Source organism: Gavialis gangeticus, unplaced genomic scaffold, assembly GCF_001723915.1.
Source record: "Gavialis gangeticus isolate Ggan-Ray unplaced genomic scaffold, GavGan_comp1, whole genome shotgun sequence".
NCBI lineage: Eukaryota > Metazoa > Chordata > Crocodylia > Gavialidae > Gavialis > Gavialis gangeticus.
Window position 1 is genome coordinate 22,633,073 of NW_017728997.1, and position 24,658 is coordinate 22,657,730.

At 52.6% G+C, this 24,658-nt stretch overlaps 1 protein-coding gene across 1 annotated transcript in view; it reads right to left on the minus strand.

Annotated features, from left to right (window-relative positions):
- PLXNA1 (plexin A1) overlaps positions 1-24,658 on the minus strand; it is a 265,521-nt gene that overhangs the window by 115,128 nt on the left and 125,735 nt on the right. The window contains exons 5-9 of the mRNA XM_019504928.1: positions 23,641-23,781; positions 16,213-16,313; positions 13,337-13,460; positions 11,037-11,190; positions 9,817-9,916 (exon numbers count right to left, since the gene is read on the minus strand). Coding sequence (XP_019360473.1) covers positions 9,817-9,916; positions 11,037-11,190; positions 13,337-13,460; positions 16,213-16,313; positions 23,641-23,781 — 620 coding nt within the window. The remainder of the gene's footprint in view (positions 1-9,816; positions 9,917-11,036; positions 11,191-13,336; positions 13,461-16,212; positions 16,314-23,640; positions 23,782-24,658) is intronic.

A 24,658-nucleotide genomic window follows, 5' to 3' on the forward strand; every position in this document is an offset into this window, starting at 1 on the left:
GTGTCCACAGGGAGTTGAGCTGCAGCATTGCCTGCTTCCTCTTTTCCAGGACCGTGTGACCGGAGAGAAACTCAATAATGATTTCACATTAGGCAAAGAAAACCCACGTGGGGGTCATCCAAGGCCACGACTACCAGAGAAAGCCCTTGTCATGGATTGCTGTGGTAGGAACGGTACATATTGTCCATTGTCGTGGGGCTGCAATGGACTGAGATCCATCATGACTCCAGGGCTCCTACCCAGAGAAAGTGTTCAAGACTGCAGACAACAGCAGCTCTAAAGCAAAAAACCTCAGACAGAGAAAGCTGCCTTGGAGCTGCATTGACTTAGGTGTACCAGGATAAAATGTCCTTTTCTGGCCTGCAGCCCCCACAGCCATCCTATCCAGGTCCCTGTGCCTACCCAACCCTGGTGTCTTTATCCTGCTCCCCCTTGGAGAGGAGGTCAGCCATAAACTTGCTCAGAGTTAAGTGTACATCAGAGACACAGGATGCCCAAAAAAGCAGTGTGTGGGAAGGGGACGTGAAGAAGCAAAGAAGTGCTTGATTTTGAGACCAGTAGGTCAAGAATGTCTCTGGAAACCACAGGAGAGTCAAATGGAGTGGGCTCTGGAAGTATCACTCCTGAGATCCCAGCTGGGACTGCACCAGCTCCATCGAGCTGAGTCCCAGAACCAGTGGATAGTGGTTTCAGGAAAACATCTCCTCCTGGAGTTAAGGACTAGGCAGCTCAAATGACCACAACACTGTTGTTCTTATCCCTCCCGCCTGATCCAAACTGAAGGAAGGCTTAGGGACACAGGAACAATTCACCCCAGGGAACACAGGCTTTATCGCACATCAGCTGCTCCATGATAACTGAGTACATGCTCTTACCCCATAGTCAGTGGAAGCTTAACCACGGTAGCTTAGCCCTCTTTCACATGGAGTAAAAGCAGGGACACAGGCAGATACTGCAGAGCAGCTGACACGTGATAAAGTCCAGCCCGCTTATTCTGCAGTAAATTGTTCTCATGTCCATACCCTAAGAACTTCTCATCAACTTCAATGTGCTGCGGATCAGACCTCATTCCTCATTCACCTTCACTCACTCTTATCCTCAGGCATGTTGCGCGCCTCTCTATTATATTGGTATTCGCATGGTCTGGGAAACAAGTCCACTCGCTTCTCTTATCTCCGGCTTAAAAGAGCTGAGAGCTCTTCAGCACTCTGTGCAGAGAAGGGAAGGCAGAGAACAAAACAGGCACCCACGGGGCGGAGGGAGATAAGCCTGAGCAGGGAAACAAGGAGGAGAGAGACAGAGAGAGAAGAGGGGAGAGGAAAGGAAAATGGAGGAAGAAGGTGGCTACCTTTGCTCCGCCAAAGCTGCCTTTAGAGAACAAACCAGAAAGCAGGACGCAGGGAGCATTATCTGGGTGCTTGACACAAGCAGTCCAGGCACCATCACAGCAAGTGGCAGGACAGACCCCCGCCATGGGGGATCTTAGCCTGGAGCCATGCATTTCCACAAAGGAAGGACACACGGGGAGGAAAGGAGAGGGCGACTTCTACTAAGGGCATATGCAGAACAAGAGAGGTTCAACTGGAAGGGAAAATGACACATGTGATCCATGCTGATGGAAACACCATCTGCATACATGCGGCACCTCCCTCTGGCTTCCTCAGATCCTCCAAGCTACTTTTAAGACCTTATCTCAGTAAGAGAGATATGTCCTTAGTGAATATTATATTCTATTAGAGCCTGCGTTTGGAGTGGCAGCTGGAGGAGGGGAGGGGTTGCACTGCAAGTGATTTGAGCTCCACTCCCATTACATTTGCAAAACAGGCTGGGAGAGGTGGGAGAGCAGCAAGAGGCAAGGGGGAGTCAGAAGTGGGTTGATGCCACTCACCCCAGAGGAGTGCGAGCAGTTCTCTGATAGCCCCTGGCACTGGAATCACCGGGGCTACAGGCCAGTGCCCATGTTCTTTTATTCCACCTCACCCAAGGTCTTGCATGGTATCTCCTTATGCCCAGCTTTTCCTACCTGCCCACCACAATTTGCCCTGAAACATCACTGTCTGAGGGAGACCTAGACACCTCCAAACATGAATGCTATTCCCTCAAGAAACCACACTGCCCTGCTGTCCATAACCCAGCCCTCCCTACAGCCTGGTGTGTCTCACTATCTCCTATGCTCTTCTTGGCTGGCCTTAAGGCCTTACTCACACTGAGTAGTACATCCTCAGGCCAGTCTCACTGAAGACCATAGGATAGCTTACCTAAGTAAATGCAACACCAGAACTGATCCAGGAGGGTACAAGTTGCAAAGTCTGTCTGCTGCAAGACCACTGGGAAAAGGACTCAACATTTAAGGGGGAATGAGGTGTATCTCAGTGGCAGGGCATGCTACAGATCTGGACTGAGGCATATCAGCAGGACAGAGTGGGGAGCCCCAGATTTAGATTAGCAAAATATGGACTGAGGGGTACTAGGAGAGCAAGAAGAGTGTGCAGCACTTGCACTCCCCCCTGGCTCTAGCAGGCACCAACACACCCATCCTGCTTCCAGAGAATCAAAATTATGTGGAGATAGACTCTCAAGAAACAGTGATTCACATGCTAGCAGCGAGCCCAGCCCCTGCCTTCTTTGCAGTGCCACACAGCTCTCACCCCCTGAAGCAATGCATTAAAATCCCATTTGCCTAATGGAGACTTATAACGAAAGCCTGACCTGTGAGATAGGGCTGCTCTATTCAAAGGCGGCAGCACTCGCCTCCCTAGAGTTAGAGAGACGCCTGGCTTCAGCTGCAGTAGTGTTACAGCCACTACAGCCATTTCGCCATTGTTCTGCAATGCCCTCGCAAGGCTTTAAAAATAAACTTCATCCCCCTGGCCTGACCCTCTGACTCTAACATCTCCCCTACATCATGCAGAAGCGGCCAACACAGCTGCTTTTGTTCACCTCCCCTCCTTGTGCACAAAAGTGATCCCAGAGGCTGTCGCTGTTCTGGGAGGGGTTTTACTGGAGGGTGGCCACCACCGGGGCAGGCTGGGGAGTTCATATGGCAAGGAGATGATGCTGTTAGCAATAACAGCTTTAATGGGAGGTGAGGGAGAGTTTCAACCCTCACCCACAGGGCAGCATTTAGCTGCCATCACTGTCACCACATGGAGGCAGCATTCTGGGCTTCCGTGTTTCCTGTGTTGGCATGTGAACAGTACTACATCCGTGTGTGAAACTCAGAGAGGATGGACATCGAGCAGCCCATGGCAACTGTTCACGTTCAGAGTCCCCCTCCCAGTCCCATCTGCCAGGATCCCCACGTCTCTTTCACCCTCCTGGATCAGGCCGGGTGGTCTACTGCTGTCCCACCTGCTGCCTTCTGTCAATGGGACGGCTGTGGTTTCCAAATCTGGCAGAGCTGCTGCTTTGTGATGGGTTCTCTCTGCACAGGCCATATGGGAACCTGGGAATGTGCTGACATGCTGCAATATTAAAAGTCAAAAGTTCTGCATAATTTACTGACTGAAATGAAGAAATGGCAGAATCAAGCCCTACATCCTCACGAACACCTCTCCCTTCCCCTCCCCTCATACCCTTTCTGCCTGGGAACAAGACTGCAGAAACCATAATGGAAGCTCCACGTGAAACCCACACCACAAAGGCTGGGAACAAATATAGTTGGACAGTCCCATGAAGCACTTGGTGAGGGCCAGTCCCTGCATCTCTATGCGCCTGCTCCCCCACAACCTCCAGCTCTCAGGTCCAGTATTTCCGCCTCTCCAAACCTAGTCGTCCGAGGCCTGAAGAACTCTCCCCCTGGAGACAAGCCCCTGCATCGCTCCAACGCTCTCCCCACCCCTCTGAAATCCCTGACTCTCTTTCAAGACCTATTTCTCGCTCATCTTCCTAGTCAGAGACCGCAGCCCCTACTGAAAGCAATAACGGAGCCTCGTGTTACACCTTTATCTCTAAGGAGGAACTCAATTTCCTGGAGAACACCTTTAAGAGGCAGCTTAATGTGCACAAAGGCATCACATCATCAGCATACACAGATTTTGGACATGGGGTGATTAAGTGGATTATCAAAGCTCTTGAAGTGGCCTTTAAAGAATGCATGTCTGATCAAGGCCTGCTGTGGGAAAGCCCCCAAGGGGAGGGGCTCATCGGGAGGGAAAGCACAAAGAGTTCCCCATGGAGGTTTCTAGCCAGCCATCCCCTTGTGGGGCAGAGTTTGCAGCCCTGCCTGAAAAGACCAGCTTGCATGACCAGCTCACTAAGCCCAATGGATGAGTCCCATAGTCAGGGACATACCAGAGCTGTCCTTCTGCAGGTTCGTGCCTCTGCCTCAGCTCGTGGGAGCCCGTTCTCCATGCAGCATGGCTCAAACACAGGTAAGCTGACAGGGCTCTCACAGCTGATGGCTGCTCCAGGGACTCCTCCCACCTACCTTCCTATACAGACAGCACAGAGAGTGCTGCCCATTTGGTCCCCCTTTGCCCCCCAAAACTGGCAGGGATGTCAGGTGTACCCCCCTCTAGCCCATCACTTCACCATACACTCATCTCACTGCCCCAAGAGACCTACATGTGATCCAGGGAAAGGGAAAGAAAAATGCTGTCCCAGAGCTAGCCAATCCCCTTTCTGATGCAGAAGTCTGTATAGCACCGGAGGACATGAATGAGGGGCTGTGCTACACTGCATGCCCCTTAGCAGGACAGCTATTGAAAACGCTCTGAACAATGGTCTCCGAGCAGCCTGATCACGGCCTGCAGGCTCTGCACAAAGCAACTAGCCCTTAACCAAATATCTCCCCTAGGAATGCAGAGGGAAGTTCAGCCCTTCCTAGTCAAGGCACATAGAACTGTGCACACCCCCATTACATGGACCAAGTCCTCACAAAGGGCTCCGTCAAACACTTCGTGCTAATCGAGGTTTAACAAACCGCAGTCCCGTTTATCTGGGAAAGCTGGGAGGCAGCTTTCCCAAAAAGAATACAAGCGGCATTCTTCTCCACAAGTCTCCTAGACAGTGTGCGGGGCTGGCCTTGAAAAATAAGCGGTGTGGCAACCTTGTCAACAGTCAACACCACTCTTGCGAGAACAGGATAATCCATATTGAGAGGTGCTACAGGACTCTGGTGCCTCGTGTCACGGCGATTCCTCTCTTGGAAAAGCAGAGCCAGAAGAGAGCGACAGTCCAAGACACCGGTCCCGATGCCCCATCTCAAAGCAGCGTGGAAAATATTGACAAGGTCTAAATGCATTAACTCACTGGGGCATCTCGAAAAGAGAATCATAACCCCTTCCTCAGCCCAGCCCTGATTTACCAGGAGAGCGCCAAGGCTCCCAAAATTCCTCCTGGCTGACTGGAGCAAGGAGACCCATCATTTTCAGAAAGGTGCTATCAGAAAGCACTCCCCACCTGTCTCCTTGCCAATATCCTTCCCTTTCAAGTGGTTACTATAGAAATCAGGTACAAGGCACAATCCCTTTGTTGTTAACACCAAATGATCTGTTTTCATCCTGAACAAACCTTGATAGATCTTCAAGGCTCAGGACAAGGTCTGCTTCCCTGTTCGTGCTTCTACAGAGTAAAGCAGTCACTGGAAACAAGCCCTGATTCAGGGCTGCATTTCTGAGGAGGCTCAGCTTGAGATGGATGCAGGCAAGTGGCCATAAAGTGGCTTCCAGGTACACTTACCCTTCCAAATCGCCACACCAAGGCCTCATTATGACTTAAAGTCACTCAAATGGCTGCTCTCCCTTATAGTAACTTTCTGCAGGGAATACCTGGGTAACCCCAGAAGTCCGTGGGACCTGATGTCCCTTTTCCCACTCCAACCTCTCCCTTGTGTGTCCCTAGATCATTGTTTACCAACCAGTGTGCCATGGCACAATGGTGTGCTGTCAGAAATGAGCAGGTATGCCACAGAATTTTGCCATGGCAATGAGCTACAACAAGCTCACAAATATGGGGGTGGAGAATGCCTTACCAGGTGTGCCGCAGAAAAATTTTATTAATGTAAGTGTGTCTTGGGCTGGAAAAGGTTGGAAAAAACTTCCCTAGATGACAGGGCATAGAGGGAAGATGATCCAGGGTATTCTACCTACTCTATGCCAAGTATGGACTGCCTACCTAGATGCTGCCACAGTAAAGGGGCTGCACAACCCAGAACTGGGGTCAAGGTCTCAGATCCTCTTTAAAGACACTTGCTCCAAGAGTTGCTGGGTACCTTGGACCCAGCTTAAAACACCTTAAAGGGGCCTGATGTTTGCTCATCCTCTGCAAATCAGCTCCGTCTACGGCGCTTCAAGCTGTGCACTCCACAACACTAGCCACGCTCAATGGTCTTTGCTGGCGTCAAGCCATTTAGACTCCAAATGTCGGAAAGGGAGATGCTGGGGAGAGGCGAGGCAATTTACAAAACCCTAACAGGAGCAGAAACATATTCTTGCTTTTATAAAGGTTTCAATATAAACAGCTTTGTTGTTGTTATTGCTGCTGTTGATTTCGACATTCCCCTGGGCTATCAAAAACTCAAGGCTGCGGCAGCACTCAGCTGGAGAAACAGAAAGCAAAACTGCCTAGAAAGAGAAAATGAAAGTCACTTGCCTGGCTGCCCCATCCCAAGCTGAGGAGGGGCAAGGCCTGGCGCGCGGGGGACGGGGGCAGGGAAGTAAAGGAGACTGCTTAAAATTCTTTATGCTGGAAATTAGCAGTACAGCTGGCAGAGGACTCTATCAGCCCCCAGAGCAATGCTCTCTGCAGCCCCGGGAAAGACGAAGGTGCCAGTGACATTCGTCAGGGATCTAGCTGCTATTAATCCAATGCAAGGGATAAACCTGGGCAGCATGGGGTTGGATCACCCTACAAAGCTTGCAAGGATAGATCAGAAAGAAGTGGGAGCTGTACCCTGCTTATGCCCCTCCAGTTTCTCTCCTAAGGAGATAAGCCATACAGACCCTTTCTGAGTGTTTCTGAGCTCCCTTAGGGAAAAAAAGAAGCCTGCCTAAGCCACCTCAGCCCCCAGACCAAGTTCCCAATGGCCTCTAGAATAAGCATAGTCAGCCCTGTTCTTGCAAGGCGCTAAGCACCAAGGCTGCCGAGACCATGTTAGGATTGGACCGAAATCCTATCATGGGTTTTGCCTGCAAATATCATAGGCACCTTTCCAGGCGCAAACATATTGGGGTAGATCTGCTGGCATCAGTCTACAGAGCCCCATTGGCTTCCCTACTGCTGCTCCAATTTGCACCAGTGGAAAAGCAGCTGGCCATTTTTCTCTCTCTCTGTAACGGTCTGAAAATCTCTTCTAAAACATTTCATCCTCAAGGAGACAAATGATTTAACACTCAGGCCCTCGGCTCCCGACCCAAGCAAAAGCTGCCCAAACGTGAAACAAACGCATAATGCGTGGTGATCAGAAAACTCCACAGGAAAAACATTAGCCTTGTAGAAAAGTGCATTGTTCCTAATACAGAATTTATCAGGCCGATTTATAGATTTTTCCTCTGCACAATATGAAACCTGGATCTGAGAGGCTATTAACTCTGAGGAGATCCATTAAAGACTCCCATCTGCAAATGGTATTTAAAAGTATTGCATCATCCTGGATATTGTCATGTTCTTTGACTATGACTTGACTGCAGGTCACACAATTAAAATTGCCTCCAAACTCTAAAATCCTTGACGTAAAGAAAATAATAATAATAATGCTCAACAGCCTTGAACAGAGACACTTCTATCAGCTCCAACCGGAGCCCATAAATATTAATGCCTCCATAATTAGCCTTTTTAAATAATGCATCCAAAATTAAACACCAACATGGTTATAAATCAGTCAGTGCTTTTTTGTGGGTTTGGGGGGTTTTTGATGTTTGTTTCAAGCCCATAAAATAAAATGTCACTTCCCTCATCATCTCTCCCCTCTATGCTGGCAGGATGATGAGGCCCTGATCTGGCCTATCTGGTACCATTTGTAGTCAAAAGTCTTGTTTTTTTTATTAAAAAAAACCCCACATCTGCTTTTGGATTCGCAAACTAATGACAAGCAACTTGCCTGAGCCAAAGCTGATCTAATGTTATTGAAACCACACGATGTGAAGGGAGATGGGAGGCAAGCTCTACTTGTGAGTCAAGGTGTGAGAGAGAGGCATGTTTTATGCTCCCCACTGCCTCACTCTCCTGTTTTCTCCACAAGCAGCAGGTGGTAGTGAAATCCCAGCAGTGAGACCAACCTCACCTCCCCAGCATGAGTGGTCTAGAAGGTGTATTCCCTGCTGTATATCACTGTCTCTGCAGCCCTCATCACAGTCCTGACTGCTCCATTCTGCTGTCCAGGCACTATGCCCCAGGGCCTCTTAACATTTCCTTTTGCATGTGGACATGTCCTGGGCAGACAGGTACAGCCAGGTCCCCACAGGCTCTTCTCTTTGCCAGCAGCCCCAGATGCCGATGCATGAACATTCACTGCAGGTGTCCTGGAGGCACCCCAAGACACTGCTTCTCAACCGCTGTTTCCTTGATCAAAGTGGAAAGCGCAGCTTGTTTGAAGAATCGGCTTTGAAGTTGTTTGTAGCAGAGCTCTGGGTCAGCCCTCTGAAGGACTACACACACTGGCGGGAAACAGTCCAGCCCAGATGACTATACAGCCCCTCTCCTGGAATTACCTATCACTCTGTTCCACAGACCAGCCTGAATGTTACTAGCACCAGAGAGTATCAGGCAAGCCAAGAGAATCACTCCATCACTACCTCTGAATTCTGGGCTCACATCCACGCCAATCTCTTCCCTAAGGTTAACATCCTGTCCCAACTGCCAGGCTGTCCAACTCATAATTGGATATCCTAATAACTCACATTTCCATGCCTTGTTTTAGTACAAGCACAGCTTAGACATCCCAAAGGCCAATGTTTAAAGTAGGTTTCAGCACAGCTGAGAGAGAGAGCAAGGGCACAGTTCCTTCTACTTAGAAAACTCTTGGGCAAATGCTGCATAATATGCAAAATGTTCCACTAAGCCTTGCTGTGACTTTCCAGCCTGCCATCCAGCAGCCCTGGGAGGCAAGTACCTTGGTAGGAAAATGTAGGACTTTACTGCTTTTCCCCAGCCAAGTCCTTCTGCCCTGTATGTTAACAGTTTCCATGAATAACAAGACGTCCAGCACGTGAAGTCCAAGTGATCGCTACAGCATCTGCATTCCAACAAACAGCCTGTTCCTTCCAAGGCTTTGCAAAAAGAAGTCAATTGTGCAAATGAGATTCTGCTGGAAGCAGCGACTGGCAAAGCTACAGCATTGGCTTCAGGTTGGTTGCCTTGCTCTCACTTCCAGATCAAAGTACTTGGCATCCAGTAAGGAGATGTGGGGGTTTCTAAGCTTTTGTGGCCCTCCAACACAGCCCTCAAGGTTCTGCAAGCCAGGAGATGCCTTCACTAACACTCTGCTATGCACATCTGCACAACACAGCAGCTGGCAGGGCATTTGCAAGGGCGTCGCTGATTGAAACTTAGCAAACAGTTCTACTGATTAAAAGCCACTGGAAAGGAGTCCACCTCCTCCATGTTAGAGCTGGATCAGGCCTTTGGGCTGGGATGAATTATAAAGCACAGGTGTTTAGAGACTTCCTCCATGTTCTCAGGGACCTGACCCCTTTTCACCATATCCAAGTTTGAGAGGAGAACAAGATGACTTGGCTCCCCAGTCCCCCTCCACCAAATCCCAGTGAGACGCAGAAATACAGCCGGCACCCTTGGCCCCCACCTGCCTTAGTCTGTGCTCCCCCACTGTGCCTGCCTCAACTGGCCCCTTTCCCAGAACACGCCCAGGTGACTTACGACTGGTGGACACTGCAGTTGTAGAAGACAAAATCCACAGAAGCAAACTTCTTCCCAGTCTCCTTGGATTTCAGGTAGAGCTTTACCACTCGCTTATCGCCTGAAAGAGAATCAGGTGGATGTGCCATTCAGAAAGGTGCTGCCGGCAGGGGAGGTCACACACCAGAAAGGGACTGAGGGAACCCAGTGCACAGCTCAGCACTGAGCAAGTGAGGCCTGTGGTGGAGCAGAGCAGTGATCCCAATTAACCCCAATTAGCTAGGACAATGGCCCAACTCCTGAGCCAAGAAGAGAGGGAGCACTTCACCATGCAGCCTTCCAACCAGCTGGCAGGGTTCAGAGGCCAGGTGAGGTCACTCAGCACTATGCCTCTACTTTGTGAGGTACTGGTGAGTAGGAGCAGAGGAGCACAGGCTTGAGCAAGGGTTTATGGCAAAGGAGAGGACTGAATCCTTCTGTGTTACAGCCTCAAGCAGTGTCCTGAGGAGTTCACTATGAAATCACAAGCCCCATCTAGGGAGTTGGGCCACCACAAAAGCCCTCAATTGGATATAGCCACAGGCCCTCAGTATGCAGTTGGGCTTAAAGAGTGGGAGAAGATAGGATAGATCACAGTCAAACATCTACTCCTTCCCAGCTACGGGACCATTGTACTCTGCCTTTCCTATCTGGAGTTCAATCCTCCTTCCTTCCAAGACTGCTTTGCCACACTCCAGAGACTGATCCCTCACGGCACTTCCTTCTGCAGAAGAACTGCGTTTCGTGCTTACCCGTGTTGCACCCCAAGCTCCTGCTTCGGGGTCCATGCAGAGCCCTGGATCCTTTATAAGCCATTCAGGTCCTCCACTGGGAGAGGTGCAGCCAGCAGTGCCCTTCAGCTAAGCCAGCCTCTCCCAAAGGGACATGGAGAAGACATGCTAGCTTCTCCAGTTCATCCTCTTCAGGCCCAAGCAGGGCTCAGCCCCACACACCTTTCTCTATGGTTTTTCCTGTCTAGCTTTGGATTATGGAGCCTCCTTGCCCTGAGAGGACTACTACACTGCCAATGTCACCTGGGTCCCAGGATTACATGTGCATGATAGTTGGGAGCAGACAAGAGCGTATATTTGTGCAAGATAAATACAACAGAACATGCGTGTGTATATGTAATTGTAAAGGGATTCTCTCCCAGCCTCTGGGGACACTGATGTCAGGAGCTATGCATGGTTCCCCAAACTCACCCCGGCCCCTGGTAATGGGGATGACATCCTTTGCAGAGGGAGAGCTGCAGTAGATCCTCCCATCTTCGATGCGGCTCTCAGACTCAGTGAAGTCTTCAAAGGAGCAGTTCACCCCAGCTGAGAGGTCTGGGACGTTCCAGGCCTGCAGCACCAGCTGGGGTCAAGAGAAAGAATAGTCACCATGTAAATCAGCTAATGAAAGGAGCTCTTGAATCATGAACAGCCCCAGTCCAGAGGAAAGGCTAGAAGCAGTCCCACTTCCCTTCCTCAAATCTAGCAGAAAACCTGCCACCAACCCAGAAACAAGCACCCCTGCCCCCTCTGGGAAATGCAGAGGACAGGACAGGAGGTGAAACCTAGAGTGTAAGAGCAGAAAGAACCACTAACCCCTCAAGTCTGACCTCATTCCACTACAGACCACTACATTGCACCTGGCTTTCCTTCGACTGAGCCCAATGGCTTTAGGTTGATTAAAGAATATCTTGCAAGAATGCATCTAAGCTTGAAGACATCAAGAAAGGGAGAACCTACCACTTTCCCTGAGAGTTTGTCCCACTGGTCAGCCACTCTCAAAGCAAAAACTCAGTGCCTTATTGCTCTCTTGGATGTCTATGGCTTCAGCTTCCAAACACTGGTTCCTGTTACACCTTTCTCTGAAGAGTTAGTTAAAGAGCCCTTCAGCACCCAGCATTTGCTCCTCACAAAGGCACTTACATGCTGTAATCAACTCACCTCTCCATCTTCTTTTTGATAAGCTAAACAGATTGAGCTCTTTTAGTCTCTTCAGCCCTTGAATCAGTCAAGAGTGTTCTTTTCTGCAAGGTCTCTGGTTTTTTCAACAGCCTTTTCTAGACTGGGAGCACCAGGACAGTGCAGTGTTCAGACATCAGCTTCATCCAGTCACACACAAAGATGAAGTCACCTCCCTAGTCCTCATTACAAAATACTCATACAGCCAAGACTCTCATTAGTCTTCCCCCTCCCCCCGGGCCCATGTGTCACACTTACAGCTCACGTTCCACTGGACGCCAAATCCTTTCTACAGCCTTAGCTTGCCAGGGTGCAAAACCCCATTCTGTATGCCTGGTCTGCATTCTTAGATGTCTGGTTACATTAATACACATTTCATTTGAAAGGGCCCTGTTTCCTGAACAGTCCCGATCACTTTTTACAACTGCCCCCTCCTTCACTGGTACTGATCACTCTATACCAACTTTGTGCCATCTGCACATATTATCACCAGATGGTAACACTTACATTTACTTCCAGATCAAATGCTGAACAGAATCAGGCCTTACACCAATCTTTGCAAAACCCCTCCAGAAAAACCCTACGAGATGGCAATTCCACTGACAACTGTGGTGTGAGATCTTTCTGGTAGCCATCCATTTAATATAGGCTTTCCTACTTAATGCTCATTGTTGGTCAGCTTGTTGAGAGGCACTGAGTTAAATGCCCTGTAAAAGGCAAAAGTATATTGTACTGGCACAGTCATTTTTAACATCCTATCATGTAATCACATCCGAGGTGAAATCGGGTTTGTCTGACAAGACCTGTGGTCCATCAAACCATGGTGGCTAACATTAATTATAATCGCAGCCTTTAATTTTGTGTCAGTTAAATCCCAGATCAGCTTTCACCTTCACTTGTCCAAGATAGATAACAGACCACCAGCCTAAAGTTACCTAGGTCATCTCAACTGCCCTTTCTGAACATCAGCCCAACATAAGTCCCCTTCTAGTCTCCTGGAAGCTCCCTACTCCCTTGGAATCAACCTGATTTATTAAACACTGACATCAGAAGGCTAAAGATCTCCTCAACCCATTCTTTCAGAATTCTTACATGCAAGTTACCCGGGCCTGTGAGGATTTAAACAGGTCTATCACTAGCAAATGTCATCCAATCTCCTCTTTAGTTACTAAGTTATTTCATCAACCTCACACGCTATAAGGACATCCTGCTTCTTTCCAAATGCAGGGCAGACATATCCCACAAAACTTTCTGCCTTTTCTGAGTCAGGGTTAACCATGACATCTCCAGGCTACAGGTTCTATCACTGTTAGGATTCCTTTTCATCCTAATAAACTCACTCAATCTTTTCCTGATTAACCTTAGCTTCCCAGTGAAGAATTTTATCATATGTCCCTTATCAATATCCTGAACTTCATAACATCTAATGTATATTAATGGCTATCTAATCTGCCCTTGTAGACTTGCTTACTTATCTCTAAATGCTGCCTTTGCTTTACCCCTGAGGCAGGAGGTAGCTGGTGAGGGTACCAGCGAGGTGAGTGGCTTACCGGGACCTCAGACATGGTAACCGATATGTTCTTGGGCTGGACGGTGAGCTCAACACACTGGCGCAGGTCAGAGGCAAAGCGTTGAGGCTCATCAGCCCTCTCGCACCGGTCCTTCCGCGAGCAACTGGAGAGGGATCAAACAGGCACAATGAGAAAGAGAATCCCCTGATCAAAGAGTTATTCCTCAGCCTCAGAGCTAAGCAGCACTATGCCTCTGGGAAAGCCTGGGACTTACTGCTGCATAGGGCCCTAGGCAGGGCTTGGGGATGAGGCAAGGCTTGAGGACCAAGGACAGATGTCTCCCAGGATGGAATACAGAATGAATGTGACATGGCAGGCAGGCTCTGAAATGCTCTGTAACCCCAGCACAACTGCAGACACTCAACAACATGTGTTTGGACAGGCAGTTTCTGCACCCACCAATGCCCACAACACACAGCAGTCCCAAGCACCCCACCCACAGCTTTCTATCCATCTACCACACCCCAGAACCAAGGCACCATCTGTATTCCAGTCCCACAGCACTGCAGCACCCCAGAAGAGCCTAATCCGCTCCCCCTTCAGCTCTGCTGAAGCCACTCGGTACCAGCCATGTGCTGGTTTGAGCAGTCCTTCTCCACAAGGGTCCTTCCCCATGCTATGGACCAGCTCTTCAGAGAGGAGAGAGCAGTACACAATCTCACAGCCCCTCCCTGATGACATCCCCTGGCCTCTCTTCTTTGCTCCCAGTGCTTCTTTCTTGCACCCCCATACTATACATTTCCAGAGGCTTCACAGCGCAGCTCAGGCTTTTCACACTACCTCCACACTGAAGTTGCTCCCCAACCCCTGAACCCAGCTCTGTCAAAGTGCTTTCCCTTAATGAGCTCCAGCCACGTCCCTCAGCTAGCCCTCCCTGAATCTGTGCTAACATTATTTCATTACAGGAAGCATTTAATTAAGTGCAAAGAGGAAAAAGAGAAAGAGAAAAAGAGAGAGCTTCAAGGTCCTGGCTACAATCTGAGCGATTTATCTCCTGAGTAGGCACTAGCACCATACTGTGCCCCAGACACACTCTGGCCTGCCCCTCCCCAGCCCCCAAAGGACTTGTGGAAGGAGGTCAAGGCTGGCAGCTTTAATTAAAATGCTTTGCATGGCACGAGAGATGGGCTTCCAATGAGGCACTCAAATTTCATCCCTTGGAATAAAGTCTTCCCCGTGCTGAAAAACAGATTTGTCATCTGTGTTTCCCTTTTTCAGCACTGCGTTGCCCCTCCCTCTTTGCCTGGGGGAGCTGAGCCCTGAGCCCCGCTGTCAGGGGACAGGGTCTTTGCCTCTAGCTTCCCAGAGCAAATTACAGCCAGTTCACGTGGCCCACTGCTTGAAGCACAAGCGAGAAGGAGCTGCCTGCCCATGGTTTATCTGTGAAATGACACAGCCACTTCCGGTCAGACACAAGAGGAGAGGAAGGGCAGCATGAGGGGCCCTAATGGTTTATCCTCAGTCTATCCCTGCAGCTGTGCCAGCCTCACCACTCAACCTCAGCTGTCTGCAGCTGGTTGGATGAGCACCGCAATGTGGTATCCCACCGCCAGAGCACCTGTTGCTGAGCTCTTTGGTTCTGACCTGAAACCTACCCTCCAGGGGACAGACAGTGACTTCTGCTTCTGCTGCCTGGGAAGCACAGGAGAAAGGCAGGCTCTGGAGAAGGCCCCAGTCACCACCTGCCAGAATCTCCCTCACATTCATACTCCCCCCTCTAGAGCACAGACTGCAACCTGACAAGCACCAGAGGGGTGGCCGGAGGCCCCAGTTCCCTTTCAAGCCCCTGCGCCATGCTCCACGAGGCTTGGCTTCTCCTACCAGCATCTGGAAACAGCCAGCCTAGGCCAAGAAAGGCTATGGTACTGCAGGGATGAAACAACCTAGGATCCAAAGAGTTAACAGGCCAGTCAGGTCTCTGACGCTCTTCCCCAGCAGCTGCCACCGACCACAGGGCATTAGAGCAGCTGCACAAGGGTCATGGGGTGAAGGCCTCCAGTTGCCATGGGGCTGGCATCGCTCCATATGGCGGGGCAGACCTCCTGCCCAGCCTCTGGGCAGCTGCTGTCTAATCCTCAGCCACCCGGCACATCCTCCACGTGCTGCATGACCCCAGCAGGCTGCTATCCAGCACCCTTTCCACACTGGGCCATGTCACTCTAAGGCATGCAGCACAGCTGGTGGAGTCAGCCAGAGAGCAACAGCACAAGCCAAATGCCCCCCTCCTCCCCAGCCTACAGCCAGTGCCTTTCTCCAACGGGCTCCCTCCTGCCCCTGCACACTCAGTGGAGCCAGTGAGTGCCACACCACCAGCAGTGGCTGGAGCCACTTGTCATGGGAAGGTCGGAAGGAAATCTGCTGAGCTGGGCTCTTCTATTCCCATCACCAGGGCTCAGCTAGGGCTGTAGGGGCTAAGCATGCAGTCAGGAAGTACAGATAGTGCACCCTGAGCAGGTGAGGACTCCCCAGGGGGGAGAACAAGGAGGATGCAGATCTGAAGGGGAGAGCTATGGGCCAGGAGAAAAGGGAAACATCACAACTGTCAATGAGGGCTCAGGCCTGTGAGAGCAGGGAGCAAGGAGCCAGAAGCAACAGACACCAGCACAGCCCCAGGCTTTAGCAAGGAGCCAAAGACAACTACCCACATAACTCGCTTGCTTAATGCAGAAGGCACTCAGAGGCCACAGCAATGGGTCTAAGTAGACGCCTTGGACAGAGCCACAGCAGCTGGCTGAGAACCCCGCTGCACCCTGGCTCCAGGCACTGGTCACGGGGAAGATGCATTACAGGCAGCCTGAGGGGAGCCAGGCAGGAGGGGTGCAGGGTGGGCAGGACATGCCAGATAGCGTACTTACATGTTATGAAGGACACACCAGCCACAGTGGGGATCCCTGGAGCCCAGGCACAGCTCACAGCTCTTGTACTGCTCACAGCTCTCCACAGGCACCCGCGTCACCTGGAGGGAGACAGAGACAGGGGGATGATGACCTCGCCTGCCATCGGGAAGCTGCAGGACAGCCAGCTCTGACCCAGCCATCTCCCTGGGGACCCCTGAACACAGGAGAGAGGGACTAAGAAAAGGGCACCCAGGCTTGGCCAGCAGAAGGCAGCACCTCCCTTGGGGGGCAGATGGCAACAGTGCCTGGACAGAGAAGGGAAGGAAGGGATTGGGAAGGACACAAGGATCCCACAAGACAAACACCGTGGTTGAGGAGGAAAATGAACTGGGACTCTCTCCACCTGGCGCTGGACCCTGCAGCATGCTGGATGAAGAGCCCTGCTCTTGGGTATGAAGGAGTTAACAGATTTAAAACAAAAGCCCAGGGCCCAGGCTCTGGAGATCAGGAGGGGCAGGCAGAGGGCCCCTTCCTGTGCTTTCATCTCACCCTTTGCCCCAGGCTTAGGAAATCAAAGGGCCAGGCTAACAAGTGACAGCCCAGGCAGCACAGACCTGCTCACTCATGCAGCTTGGGCAGCCCAGGCTCTCCCTGCCATGCCAGGACAGCCAGAGAAGCCCAGCTGTGATAAGCACCTGGGCACCAGGGCCCCACGCCTGCCAGCTGACTGCCCTGCCTCCCTGCCCTGCTCACAGCTTCCAGACACACGCCTCGCTAACCCAGGGAAGGGAAGGCCTTGATGTGCCACCACCGGAAGGTCTCCAAGAACTCCAAGAGTGGGGGGTCTGCTAGACAGAGACACGCCTTGGACAGGACCAAGCTGCCTCTTTCAGGACAGACAGCCTGGAGAGCACTGTGGCAATAGGCCCCAGCGTAAGTGTGGGGCTTGGCAAAGGAGCTCTGCCCTCCCTCCCACCACTTGGCCCTGCCACTGGGACAGACACAGGTTGGCAGTGTCCACACATAAGGCAGGATTTTCAGTGATGGGCACACTGATGTGTCTGGACAAGCCCTGTTCAGACACCCAGTCTTCATACAAAGCCCTTGTGCCCTCCCTCAGCACCAGGCAGGGAGCAGCAGGACCAGGGATGTGTGCCTTTGTATATGCCTCATTACCCTGCGAGTCTTTCTGGGGTCAAATAAGGTAAAATCTGGTCTCCAGGAGCAGAAGTCCCCTGAGCCCACTACACTTGCGTTGTTCCAGCCCCATAAACAGCTCCCTGCTCAGCTCTGGAAAATCTCACGCAGGCATGAACATAACTACAGATGCGGAGACACCAGGGCTGCATCCCAAGCATGGGGACACATGGGACCTGACTGCGGAGCCACAGGAAAACTCCCCCTCTGCCTTCCAGCTCCAGGGGAGCTGCACACACCTCGCTCCTTCCCAAGGCTCTGCTTTTCACTCTCTCCTTACACGCAGCGCCTTGCCCCTAGCCTGGAACATCATGATTAGCCACCGTGACCACCCATGATATTGTTGGTAACAGACATCAACTGTTAGACCCTGACCCCCAGCCCATGGGAAAGGGAGAGATGTTAAAAGGAACTGAATCAAGTCATATCTTCTGCCCACCCCAGGTTAACCCAATCACCCAAGATCTTGAGGTCACCTCCCAGGACAAAGGGTGTTCCAGTGTCCTGCCTTAGGGAGACAGCAAAGACTGAGCTCCCCAGGGGGACTGACAAGGGGAGGAAAGCAAGAGCCCCATGAGGACTCCTCTTCCTCAGTGGGTCCCCCGTGTCTCTCAGCTCCTCTGGAGGCTCTACGTGAAGGGAGGGCAGATATTCACTTAAAGCCAGGGAAATCTAAATGACATCCATCAAGAATGATTGAGCCTTGGGAGAAGAAAGTATCTCCTGAGTGACACAGAGAAAGCCAAGGTGCCAGCAACAAGGCAACCCCTTCTCATGCCTGGGGACCACCCTGGAAAGGTCACAGGGCTACGTGCATGCACAGTGCTCCCCCCAAATGCGTCCCCCTCACCCGTGACATGCAGCTCCCCACACTCCCATACCAATCCCACCCCTCCTCCAGCTCTATTGAGGCACCTCCAACCTAACCTCCAGCTCCTTCTGCTATTCTGGGCCTCAGCAGCCTACACAGCGTGACAGGCAGCCTCAGCCCTGACCCCCAGCTCCCACCCCGGCTATTCTAGGTGTTGGTCCCCACCCAGCTGTCCATGCCCCTCAGCAAGGCAGCTCCCCAAACTGAGCCCAAGAGATATTCCAGATCAGAGCTAGGTCACTGCCAGTGATGTGGGCCCTGGCAGGTGTGGTGAAGGGGGGCATCACTCCCCTGCTGCCCGACTGGCCTTAGGTTCTGGAGCTCGTGCCAGCCTCTGCATTAGTTGGGTTCAAGACAGCGAAGGAAAATGGGCTGCAACTGGGCCAATCCCTGTCCTTGATGCCCACCAGACCCCAATACTTGCTTTAATATAACTGCAGAAGCAAGCCTGAAAGGGTTACACGCTCTTTATTAATTGCTCCTCTAGATTTGATTAAAATCCCCTCATTCCTCTGGCCCTCCGAGCTCTGTTACAACTGTTCATTTAATTACTTTCCGCCAACACCCTGATAACGCCAGGCCGCAGTGGAAGAGCTCATTTTTATTAAGGAGAGGACCGGGGTAGGGAGAGGTTTCACAAGATGGGAAAGCTTTTTGCTCGTCAGCCAGGAGACAGAAAGGTTGAGTGAAAAGCCACCAGAGCACCGTCTCTGTGCGCGCCACATTTGTTGTGTTAGGCGCTGCACACATCCACAACTCGGTGATGCCACAATAGGAACGACAGTGGAGGCCTACACAGAAGGAGCCTGGCAGATCTCAGCCCACTCCCCAGTAGAACCGATGCCCAAAAAAGAAAACCATTGCCACATGACTGGCCCCCAGGTTGGCACACAGGGAAGCTACCCCATGGCTTGAAAGAGTCATAGGGGGTGAACCCACCTCCCCCAGTGTCTCCAAGTGGGAGCTGGGCACCATTGCCTGGGGTGGCATGCAAGGAAAGCCTGCTCCCCCTAGCCAGGCTGTCCTGTGTGGTACACAGCAGCCTCCAGCCTAGCTGCAACCTGCGCCCACTTGAGATTGGCAGAAGAGTGCTCTCAAGGAGCTGCGTGAAGCTTGGAAGCTGAGGGAGCCCTAAGGGCTCTTTAATCCAGGACGTGGTTTCACCAATCTGACGTGGCCAGACTTAGCTTGGTCACATCCTGCGCTGAGGCACAAGCAAGGCCTAGTGGTTCAAAAACAGGTCTGCTCCCAGCAATGTGCATCCTTGCCCTGTGCAGCGGTTTCCCCATCGGTAGAAGGGGGTGACAATGTGCGAGGAAGGGAAGAGGATGCATTTGCTGGTGGCTGCAGAACCTAACATTTATTTCAGCCACAGAAAATACGGTAGGCACACCCCACCCAGGCAGCAACACCCACCCCACTGCTCTATGCTGGCAGGCCAGCAGGGAAAAAGAGGCTCATCCAGATGCTGAGCACACAGGCTCCGTGTGATGGCTGCAAGGCTCAGATAAGGCTGGCCAATCAGAATCTTCTGGTTTACATACTAATGAGAACACCTGTAGCGCTCCAGTTTTTGTTTGTCCCTTCCATTGCCCTGGGCCCAAAAGCAAACAGCAGCCAGGAGAGGAGGAGGAAGAGGGTGGGGGCTTCCTCCCCACCAGCCACAGCACTTATCGCTTCCTCGGAAATGTCACGTGTCCTTCCCCAACCCTTCTGCACCCAGATGGGGTGCTGGCTGGTGCTCAGCCTTCATCTCCTGCTACTCTTGGTGATAGCAATAGCAAAAACAAAACAGAGCATCCCTCTCTATCCCCCCCTCCACCCCGGGGTTCACTGAGCAAGCCCCTCTCCTTGCCATGGCACCCCACTATCTCTCACTCCTGCCCTCAGCTCTGCAACCAGGTGACAGCAAGGAGGCACCCAGGAGCAGCTACATTTCAGTGACATTTCCCTGCCAGAACTTCCCCAGCCTCTAGGCAACTTCTCCAAAACACCCGTCTTCCCTCCTCCGATACCGTCTTCCCTCCAATCTCTCTCTCTAGACCTCCTGGGGAGCAGGACACTCCCTGGTGCCCCTTTAACTGGAGTCTACAAACTTTCAGTCTGAAAGGCACCATCTCATGAACACTCCTGCATAACTCAGCAACTCTACCCAAGTGACACCTGCACCAACCCCTTCCCATCACCTCATGCCTGGACACAGCTGGATGGCACTGGGGCAGCAGGGACTCCAGAGAGGGGGGAGCTCTCTGAGGACAGCCTGCAGACCCAGGCATGTGGCCTTCCCTCTCCAGCCCTCAGTAACAGGGAGGCGCCAGCATGTAACTGGCTCTGTAGTACCATCCTCTGGCTTCTTCACATGTTTCCACAGGAAGCAGCAGCTTGGACCTTGCCCCAGTTCCATCAGCCCTTCCTAGCTCCCAGCTGTTACTGGCCCAGGCACAACCCCTGTCCATCACAGGCAGGACAGCCTGGCCCCGGGACCTCCTGGCTAGCTCCAGCTCAGCATCAGGCCAACAGGAGTGGCTGCTCCATGATGGATGAGTTACAAAGCATTTAAAATCCCACTGATGTGCTGGAAGAGAGGCCAGGTAGAGGAGGCAGCAAGGGGCTTGGTGCAGAGAGATTCCCTATGGAGCCACTTCCCTGACCCTTGGAGGTACCAGTGCTGGTGGACTTGACTCTGCTGAATTTCAAAGCTTCTTTGCACCAAGCCCTGCAGTGCTACCTGGAAAGCCCAAGGTTTTCTCCAAGCCTCTGGTGGCCTATAAACTAGAAACAGGAACTGGAAAGAGGAGGAGGAGGGAACGGCCTGCTCCATCCCCCGGGGTTGTCTAGACAAGCCAAAGGCCCCAGTCCAGCATCCCCCACCTGGGAGAACGGCCAAGCCGCCTCCTCTAGTCCAAGTACAACTGTGGTTACACCCTCGCAGGCTCCAACCCAGAGGGAGACTCGAAGATGGAGACACACCCACAGTTGCACAGCCCGGACGCAGGGCCCCGACACCGCCAGCCAAAAGGTCCGTTCCATGGGGCCAGGAGTGCAAGGGCCTACTGCATCCTGGTTTCCCCCACACCCCTTACCCAGGCTCCAGCCCCACTCTAAGTACAGCTGCAGCCACGGTTAACGGCACTGTGGGGGGAACAAAGCTCCCAGGAAGCCAAAGCATGGGAACCCCAGGCATAACATAGATGGGGAAAGTTCCTCTTCACACAGTGCGAAGCCAAGGCTCTGGCCTCAGCATAACAACTCCCATGCAGCCAGCAGCCTGGGGACCCTTGGTGGGAAGAAGTGAGCAGGCTGAGTCCCCTTTTGTAGCCCTGCAACTGCTCCAAGCCCAGCAGAGCCAGAGTTGATGGGTTGTGATGGGGAACCCAGCAGCTCAGAAGCCTGCCCACGGCTCCCAAACGGTTAAGTGCACTGCGGGACGCGTCCTCGCTCGCTGCCAAAGCAAGACCACCGGAGGCCATCCTGCTATCTACCTCTCACACACCCTACTTGAAACAGCGTGTGCTGCATCCAGCCTGCCTAGCAACTGCAGCCAGAAGCCACTACGCTCTCCTCACCCGCAGGGCCAGCAGGTTAAAAACAATGTCCGGGACAGATAACGAAAAGCCCTTCAGAGCCAGTGACTTTGGACACTGCTTGCCCACATACCTGGTGAGGCATGTGGAGGCACATGTGGGAATGGAGCTTGCCTGGGACAGCTTGCAGGAGACTGGTGCTTTTCTCACTGCATCTGCCCACCCCCTTACCCCACCCCTCCATCCAACATTATCAGGACAGCATGCGACCCTCCAAGAGGCAGGCAAGCCTGGACCCCTAAGGAAAAGACATGGAAGGGGGAGTCCAACAGCTGCCAACAATCACTACTACTTGGGGCAAGGGACTACAGTCAGGACAGGATTGCCTGTGCCTGTGTCTGCACTTCATACAGACGGGGCTGAACACTGCAGCACAGCCCCTGTAGCTGCCAGCCCCCTCCAGGCTCCGCTCTCGGCCTGCACTGCGGTCCCAGCCAAAGCAAAGGGGGCATCTCTGGGTGCAAGGAAGCCCTGATGGGCTGCAGGAACCCAGTGATCTCAGCATCTCGGCTATTCTTCATGAGCATTAAGCACCAGCACACTGCTGCCCTTCTGATAGGGCTGAGCCCTGTAAGGGATGCCTGCTCCCAAAGCTGGGGGGAGACAGAAAAGGGGCAGAAGGGGACAGTGAAATACCCAACAAGTCACTGTCCTATGAAGGAGGAAGCAGTCACTGCAGTGATGGGTGACAAGGCAAAGAAAGCAGCAGAGGGAGCCTGCAGCGAAACAGGGAAAAGGTAACAGGGCCATGCAGCAAAGCAGCTGCCAAGGGACAACCCCGCAGAGAACAGGGCTGCCCCCTCCCGACCCCCTGGGCAATGTGCCGAGATTCCAGTGATCCTCTGGAACAGAGACCTCTACCCCAATGTGGCAGCAGCTGTCCCAGTACCCCTAGCAAAGTATGCCTGCCCTGCCAGAGGGTCTCCCAGTCTCCAAGGGGCAATCCAGCCCTGCCTTTTGCTTAAGCTGTTGAAAGAAGGACCAAACAGTGACTGTGCAACAGGTTCATGGCCACCAAGCCCAGAACTGACAGACAGACAGACCGATGCCTTCTACGCTGGCTGGCCTCAGGCAACTCTTTTTGCAGAGCTGAGTCTGCCAAGAGGTGATATCGGTACCTCCCAAGGGAAGTGCAAAGGTGCAGAGAGCACACTACCCCCTGAAGGAGCCAGGCCCACATGTGTGCACAGGCACGTGCCTTGTGAAGATGTGCCAGTGATCTTGGGCTCTCATGACCACGTGCAGCACTGCCGAGTTCTCGTATCAAACCGCAGCAATGGCCCAATTGTCCTGTGAGATAATGAGGTGGATCAGCTCCTGTCTCTGCTTCCTCCAGGACAGTCTAGGAGTCCAGAGGAAGAGTGACCAGAGCCAACAGCCAAAGTCTCACAGGGAAGAGGGAGGGAGTTGGGCACCCAAGGCCCACTGCACTTTTAGGAGCCAGCACCTCAAATCTCACAGGCTCCCTGGGAACACCTTACAAAGATGATGGTACTGTCAACCAGCAAAACCTCCTAGTCAACTGTGCTGGCCTCCAGCTCTGAGGAGAGGCAAAAGGACAATGACAAAGCTCTGGAAAAGGGGCTGCAGCAGCAAGGCTGCTTTCAGTCAGGCATGCAGTGGTAGGCACATGCTGGGGTCCCCTGCTATGTACAATCAAGGTGAGATGGCTGCCACCCCTTCACACAAGCAGCTCCCCTCATCTGCCAGCATCCTCCCAGTCTTGCCAGCAACACCGTGTTCATGCCCCCCCCACCTCTCCCCTCAACACCACCTCCCCACCTAGGCAGGTACCTGCTTTTCAGTCATGGCATAGATGTGCTGGCGGTCGGGGCTGAGCACCAGGTCACGCAGGATGGAGCTGCCTTCATGGGCCACAACATTCTCGTACTGCAATGCTGAGCGTCCACCGGTGCTGGATAAGTCCACCAGGATCTACAGAAAGAGGCGAGTGGGTTAGTACTCTGTTGTGGCCCAGCCATGCTGCAGTCCTGCCAGGAGCTGGGGGCACGGGGGCAATGCGCCACTGTGGAGAGAGCTCCCCAAGGACAAGGGCTGAGAGGCTTCACACATACACCCAGACCCTGCCCAGAAGCCCATATTGCCTCCCTGCTTCACCCTGCACAGCCCTCGTCTCCTCCAACACAGCTTCCAGAAAGAGTTAGGGGGGAAAACAGACAAGTCCCATCCAGCCCACTCCCCCTTCCTTCCAGGGCCAGGTTGTGACTTAATCTCCAAGGGCTTCACCCCACACAGGCTGGGGCAAAGTACCCCCAGACAAGAGGGAATGTCCCCTCTGGGACAACAAGTGGCTGCACCTCCATCTGCACAACCCTTTGGTTACCTTCACCCCTTGCTCCTGGCTCCAACCCCATGGACCCCTCCAGCATCTACCCCTTCAGATCTGTGCACACAGAAACCATGTCCCTGCTCACCAGCACGTCCCCAAACCACTCTTCTCCCCCCATCACCACAGCCTTGCAGCCACTCAGGTATCCTGCTCTTCCCCAAGTCCCCTCCAGTCTGCCTTTGGCAAATGAGAAGCCCAGTACTTGATGCAACAAACCATGCTCTGTCCCACATAAGCCACAAAAGGGCTTGTGCACCCTCCCCCTATAGCGTGGTGCACCTGGACCACAGCTGCCCAACAGGGACTGCACCTACCAGACGGGGATCTCACTGCCCTGCCTCAGTCTTCCTCAAGATCCAAGACACAGGGCATTGCTCAGAGCCAGGCCTGGGGAAGTCTTTATAAGAGACTTAGAAGCAAGGGGCAGCAGAGGGGCAGAAAGCACCCTTGCCCCACTGAGCA